The sequence below is a fragment of the Merops nubicus genome, unplaced genomic scaffold (genome assembly GCF_000691845.1).
Source record: "Merops nubicus isolate BGI_N331 unplaced genomic scaffold, ASM69184v1 scaffold49293, whole genome shotgun sequence".
Lineage (NCBI taxonomy): Eukaryota > Metazoa > Chordata > Aves > Coraciiformes > Meropidae > Merops > Merops nubicus.
The window spans coordinates 1-7,742 of NW_008599192.1; the positions used below are offsets into that span (position 1 = coordinate 1).

General features: G+C 38.2%; 1 protein-coding gene across 1 annotated transcript; it reads left to right on the forward strand.

The window, feature by feature from the left end:
- Nucleotides 1–3,966: 3,966 nt before the first annotated feature.
- PYGO1 (pygopus family PHD finger 1) lies at nt 3,967–7,402 on the forward strand (the record flags this gene model as incomplete). The annotated part of the gene is made up of 2 exons (XM_008937272.1): nt 3,967–4,052; nt 5,768–7,402. Coding segments are annotated over 2 exons (1,208 nt in total), but the record flags the coding sequence as incomplete, so codon positions are not given.
- Between the last annotated feature and the right edge of the window lie 340 nt (nt 7,403–7,742).

Genomic DNA, 7,742 nt, shown 5'->3' on the forward strand with positions numbered 1-7,742 from the left:
GGCGTGCGGGTGCGCGGTCGTGTCTCTCGCGTTTTTCTGGGTGTGCTGCCAATTAGTATGCAGCGTGCATACTGCTGGTGCAAGGGAATACGTCGACAGTGCCACATGTCCGAGTTAGTGTTGATGCAGAGACCGTAAATTACACTGGAGCGTTAGCTCTTCTATTCATGATCTTGTTTTTCCACTCGCTTCTACTTGGGATTTTATTCTTCTCCTTTTGGGAAGTGAAAAATGTATCGAAATACTGTTCTTTATTGATCGCGCTGTTGTATGGCTCCAGTGAGGTTTGAAGTATGCATTTCTCTGAGACATGGAAGGGGTAGGGCATCTCTCCTGACTTCGGCTGCGCCATTGACTTAAATGGCTGTAGCACACCATTCTCCTTAGCTGCAGTTGTGTCCTTACAGGACTTAAAACCAGAAATGCATTTCTGAATGAGATAATGAAAGATAGTTGGATCACTGAGTTGGGTGAAAATCATGGTAAAATGATAAGATCTGTAATTCGTGGCTTTTCTCTTACTTGCCTTCTGCTTTGCTCCTGGAATTCCATTGTTCTTGATGTTTTAAGCTTTTTCAGTGGTTGGGTAAGTGGGGAAAGGTGTGGATTCTGCTATGCCTATTATTGATTCACAGTTTGCTTTCCTAAAACTGTTCTAATAGCAGCTGGATTGCAACCTTGAGAACCAGAGAATGAAAGCATGTACCAGTTACAAAAGGAGACTGGGTTTCATTAGACTCCTTCACTCTCAAACCCCAATTCTGCAAATATTTAAGCATGTACAGCTTCACATGCCTGAGTTACCCACGGAGTTCCATGCATTACCATTTAATATCAAAACTGTTTACAGTATCAGGGCCACAGAATAGGCTCACTGAATCTGGCTGAAATTAGACTCTCGTTAGTTTCTCTATAATAAAAAGTTTATTTGGCCACGTATGTTCCTTGGGAAAACATTTTTACTGGGATAAAAAACTGTTTAAAAAGACTCTGTTATCCAGCCTACAAAAGCCTAGACAGAGATTTCTCAGTGAATATGAAAATACTCCATAGTTTATTTGCAGTATGTTAAGTATAGCATAAATTATATGCAAAGTCATAATCTCTTAACATGTAAACAAAATTACAAGTTGTAGTTCTCCTGACTAACACTGAAAATGGCTATCTTGCATGTGTATGAAGTAAAGAAGAATACAGGGTATAGCTCCTCTTTTCCTAAGTGGCTGAAATACATTTGATCAATTTTTTAAAGAAGGGAATAGTAAGCAGATATGGAATGCATCTAGAGGTATAAATACATATATGATGTCTCAGTCAAAAGTATTGTATTTTTTCCTGGAAAATTAGTGTTGGACAATGAAATAATTTTTGGAAGTCTTAGCGCAATGTTCCAAAATGCTCAGTCCACCTTTTAATGAAAGTCTGTGTGGTAGGTACCAGAAGTGACTTTCTGGAAAGTTTATTTTGGCTGCATAAAAATGACCCTTATTCACTCTTTTTTTTTTTTTTCAAGGTATGCTAGGACTAACATTCTGTTTCTTTTCAGGTATAAATTAAATCATTATAAAATCCACAGGGAAAATATAAGGCTGAATTAAGTCATTGGCCTCACACAACGAGAACTGAAACCACAAAACTTTTGTACCTTTCCAGACATAGGACTCATTTCTGCAAACCTAGGCATCTGATTGGCATCACCTGTGTCAGTAACCCATGTAGAAACTGGTGGAACTTATCACTGGCATTCTAGTGTTCAGATGCTTATGTTATTGAAGAGTGATATCTCAGAAAGGGAACTTATACATGATTTTACAAAATTTTAATTTGTGCTACTGTAAAACAGCACTTGCATATGATCCTCAGTAGTGTACTCGATCATGGGTTTACTAATATCTGTGCTGCTAGTTGCTGAATTTATAAAAGAAATCTGGATGTTTGCAATGTTTTGCTATCAGTGGTTGACGTCATTTGTGTGTTAAGAGTCCAGGACCATGAACAGGAGTGTATTTTAGGCAGTTTTGAGGAACGGTTCACAGAACAATCTCCCAACGATTTTATGGTGAATCTATGGGAGTGGTGGAGACAAAGCTAATGGAAAGCACAGGGACAGTTTTGAGTAAATAAGTTTATCAACAAGATGACTTAGAGTTGGAATTTGAGGGAGATTTGTCATCATTCTTTATGGGAAACTTTGTGACGTGATTATTCCGTATCTGCCGTTAATGCAGTGGCCACGCTTCATAGCACAGTATGTCTATGCAGGAGTTTTTGTTCTTAAATCAAGGCCAAAAGGACTCTTTTTTTTTTTAAGGGAGTAGTCTGTAGTTACTCTGATGGTGGGTTATACTATGACATGCTGTGCTCAAGCATGAGTGTATTTTGAGAACATGGTTGTGACTTCATGCCCTAGTCTTTCAAATTCACACTTAAAATTTGATAGGTGTCTATTTGGGTTGTCCAAGTATCTTCCTAATGTATAGCGAAGAATGAAATTAAATTTCAGCAGTGACAGCCAAAGCCAAAATGAACTTATTAAAGCAGAGGCAGAACTAAATTCTTACTAGAGGTAGAACTGGTAAACTCCCTGAAATCTCCAAAATGAGGGAGTGAGAAAGGAATAAACTGCTAGGAGTGAAAATTTGTCACACCTCCTTTGATCAGGAGTATTTGCAGTAACTGTTGGATATTTCAGTCTCTGTATGGTTGGTCTACTTCTTCCCTGTTAGCAAATATTTTGTGTTACTTTACTGAGTAGTCCTAAAGCTGGTTTAGCTGTCTACTGAGAATACTTTTCTAACGCAGAGTGATGTAATGTTGTATGTTATGCTTCTTTTCATAATATTATTGATAATTCACAGTTATCTTCAGGTTACCTTTGGTAATAAACCTGTCTGTTCAGCTGCATGCTTGCATCTTGATAGAGTTTGATTTGTATTATGAGTGTGAGTTTTAGGCAAATAATATTTATTTTTAAAAGAGCGAATAAGCTATTACCTTAATGAGTCTGGGAAAAAAAATGAATTAACATCCAGTTTCTTAATGTAATGGTGTTAGTATCCCAACATTTGCTGCTTTCATATCGCCCAAAAGTGATTTTCATACTTCAGCTCAGGATTTTCTTTGCATTCCCATATTTTTTTTCTTTGCAAATCCACTTGAGCCCCAGGAAGGCAGGCCAACTGGGATAATCAGGAGTGTGCTAGAATTTATTTATTAATTTTTTTGTCTATGGTCTAACTAGAGTTTTAACAATGACAGCCACAAGTCAGTCAAGCCTGACTGAGTGATCAATAAAATGAACATTCTTTACTTCTTTTTGTTTCCAGAGCACCTGCGTGCAGTTATATTAGGAGGTTTCTGCAGAGTAGGGCAGGTTCACTTAAAACCCCTCTCATTTTTGGTGGTTCTCTTTTTGTTTGATCAAGTCTTGCATTCAGTGAAATTTAGGTCTGATAAGCTGGAGAGCTATCTAAACAACATGGCAGGTTTACAGAGGTTTTCGTTCATGGATCTACTACCATTTGATTTTTCCTTTGTGGTGTAATGTACCATTGTGTAGTGGTGCAGTGAGTTTGATATATGCTGTCTTAAGTTAAACAGGAGGTGAATCTTAGGGATGGTTTTAAGCTTTTGAAAGTTTTATGCATTATGCAAACAAGAAATACTTCTAGCTGGTGAAATGGAGATGTTAAGAACCAAGGGACAGATAAACATAAAATAAATGGAAATGTTTATTCCAACTGCAATGAGCACTTAGCCATTTAAGTGGTAATTGAGTAAGATAGCTGTATATGACGTAGGCTTTTACCTCCAGATGTTTGCTCCTTAAGGACTTGGAACATAAGGCACCAAAATTAATCCAAGCTTGTATCTGTAACATATCTGTGGCCATGGCAGACGGACGCAAACTTAAAATACCATCTGTAAGAAAACTAATGCAGTGTTGCACTGATTGAAATTTTGTAGGTGGTGACGGTGGATTGGATGGGTTAGGAGGACCAGGAGTACAACTGGGAAGCCCTGATAAGAAAAAACGCAAAGGAAATACACAGGTAAAATTCCTTTGGTTCTTTTGATTTCTTAATAAGTAGTGTACTCAAATGTTGTTTGCTGGTATGACTATCCAACATTGTTTAGAATAGCTTGTCTATTCTCACAAATAGCAGTTGAACTGTGCAGCTAATACAAAATATTTCAGTTGTACTCTGAAGTTAAAATCTTCACAATACTAGTTATTCTCACTGAAGTTATTTTCATCTCTGTAGCTTGCCAAAGACCTATAAAGAAAGGAGCACAGTGATACTGCAACAACTTGTATTTTACCATATGGATTTCATTCTGAGACAGACTTTCTTTTAATGACTTTGTAGCCATTGGTAGAGATCTGTACGGCATGAGTAGCTGCCATGAGACTGTTTCTTCTTACTTTTAATCCTGCATGTGTAGGTTTGTGGGCTAATGGATCAGTGAGTTTTGTTAATGCTTTCCCCAAACTCTTGGCATATTCCTCAAGTGATTTTCAAGAAAACGCTGAGGCAGGTTCAGCTTCTTGCCAGTGAATCCCTGCAATCTGGTATTTTAGCAATTAGCTATCTGTAGTGCAGGATTTTCCTTTCTGTGTTCACTCAGCTTTGAGTAAGAATATCTGATAATTTGCTCTTGCCTAGTGAGAGTGAGTTTATTCCCATAGGTCAAACAATCACTTTCTGTTAGACCCATCCAAATTCCATTGAGATGTGGATCTGTTTTCTTAAGTTTTATTTTGTTTTAAAGTAGTCATGGTGAAAACTACTCTGAGAAATACTCAGTTAACTTAGGCATTTCAGACCTCTTTCTTGGTGGAGCTTTCCTTGTGGTCTAGATTGGTGAATAACTAGAGCACATGTAGATTAGCTTTGTCTCTTTTCTTACCAGGTTCAAAATTTGTAGCACAGCAGAATTATTTATTTTTTTAAAAAAATGTTTAGTCTTAGTTTATTAGTATTTAGGAGGAAATGCTTTCTGTGAGCATAGTTAGTGTGAGAGTGAACCAGCTAGATATTCCCCACAGGCTAGTGTAGAATGAAATTCAGTAGTATAGCCACATTGATGACATGTAGACAGCTTCTGGGCTCCATTAAACACTTGATTATGCTCTGTAACAAGAAATCCTTGTGCTTTTTACCTGCTGACTGTGCTTTGCAGACTGCCCACAATAACTAAATACTCATAAGGGACACTTCTGTTTGGTACACAGAATATAGAAAATTCCTATATGCAGACTCCTATACTCAATATAGCTTTTTTAGAGTTATGGTAACATTAGGCTTGTATAGCCTCATAGAAGTGGGGTGTCTTAAGAGATGTATATTCAGTAAAATGAACTCAAAATAAAATTAAGGAAATGTTTCAAAACTGCTCTTCAACATTTGGAAATATTTTGTGCATGTGTTTAAGTGACATGGCTTTCTGTATTGTAGTTTTTCTTATGTAAAAGATTGAGAGATAGTCACATATCAAGTAGTATTTTCAGAAGCATGGTTTTGCAACTGCGCAATTTTTAAAACACTGCAATTACTATAAATCACCATGTTATCTGGAGCCCAGATTCGTCTCTTGTCTCTGTACTGAAATTTCAGACAACCTGGCAGGGTACAGTGAATGAGCTTTACAGCACAGCTGAACAGTTCTTTTAGCAGTAGTGCTGCTATCTAAGACGCTTGTGGTTGGTCTGTCTTGCAGGGAAATACTAAAACTAATTTAAATATTGTATTTAAAATGTTTTTAGGGATCATCCTTTCCTCCTCCATCTGAGTATGCTCCACCGCTGAATCCAAGCTCTGACCACCTTGTAGCTGCAAATCCATTTGATGACAACTATAATACTGTCTCTTATAAACCACTTTCTTCAGGAAATCCATATTTTAGTAATCCTGGTTATCCTGGCTTTGGAGGCTATAACACTTTCAGAATGCCACCTCACATGCTGCCCAGAGTGTCCTCACCATATGGTGGTTCTTACTCCCTCAGAAACCAACCACATCCGCTTCCTCAAAACCCTGTGGGAATGGCTTTTAGTCGACCCCACTCTTTCAGCTTTGGTCCACATGATAACCCAGGTTTTGGGAATCAAACGCCTTATAGTAGTGGTCAGATAAATCAGAATGTCAGTATGCCCAATCAGCATTTCAGACCAAATCCTGGTGAGAACTTTAGCCATTCTGGTCAGATGCCTCACCCTGACATGCCGTCTAACTTTGGTCCTGGAAACAATCCAAATTTCCCAAATTCTCAGCTAGAGTCAAACCATTCTTTTGTTCCTCCACCAAACACATACAACCAGACAAAATCATCGGTACAAAAACAAGACTTTATTCAAGGTGCAAGCAAAGCATCCAGCCAGAATACTGCTGCTCATCAGCATCATCACAGGACAGAGGACATTGTGAGTCAAGGTAACAGTGACTCAAAAAATGTTGTTCGAAACAATGTGGTAAATCAGGATAATAGCCATTCTAATAGTGCTGATAACACTAATGCTGGTCATTCAAATGGGACTCAGAGCAAGTCCCGCCAGCCTCGAGGTACTGCTGAAGGATGCAACTCTGAAAAGAGCAGCAAAACACCCCTTCATCCCAGTCGTCATGGCCACTCATCCTCAGAACCTGTCTATCCGTGTGGAATTTGTACGCATGAAGTTAACGACGACCAGGATGCCATCCTCTGTGAAGCCTCTTGTCAAAAATGGTTTCATCGGATCTGTACAGGCATGACTGAGTCAGCTTATGGCCTTCTTACAGCAGAAGCGTCAGCAGTATGGGGTTGTGATACTTGCATGGCTGACAAAGATGTCCAGCTAATGCGTACAAGAGAGACTGCAGCACCATCTGCGTTGAATACAGATGGCTAACAATGGGAATTGGTGGTACTGGCTGAAACACTTGCTATGAAGGTTTGGTCACAAATTGGGTACTTCACTTTCTGCAGACAATCGGTTGTTTAATTGCTGTCTTCTTTTTTCCTAGTCTGTTTTCATTCATAAATTTCCTTCCCAGCTTTTGTACTCTTAGTTTTATGTGTGCAAATGTTTTACAGGATGGAATATTTTTTCTTTCTGATTGAACTGTAGAGCCTAACTGACAACTGGTCAGAAGTATGATGTGCATCGACAATTCTGTTGAAGGCAAGAATGTGCCTGTATGAATAACCCCTAATTTGCTAGTGTTGATGTGTTAACTAACACTAGCATTTAGTGCTCAGTTTTAATGGTACTGTATTTGCAAGTACTCGTTACATTTCATTTATTGAGCAGTGAATGTCCATTACTGCTATTCTTGCTGTCCTTTCTTTGAATATAGTGAAGATGACATGGAGGAATGTGCAGTACTAGTAGCTTTTATTTTAGGGTAAACACAGAGAATTTCATATGTGCTTTTTAACACGCTGTTCAAAAATTGATGACTTCATCTCCGTAACACAATGAAACCCACTAAGTTTTTACACATTTATATTTTCTTGAAAAGGCAATGATCTCTTTTGACTTCTCAGCAAATACTTACTTGCTGAAGACTCTTGCTAGGTCTTGCAGTATTTGGAGATAGTTATAAAATACAGTTACGCTGGAAGAACAACACATGACGTTTATCGAGTCCAGTGCTTTAAATATAGAGAATACCAAAACTAGAGTTGCATAGGTAACCTTAATTCATTTATCTTAGGCAGATAGATTAGGATACAGTCTCTGCATCTGTCATGGTTGAGCA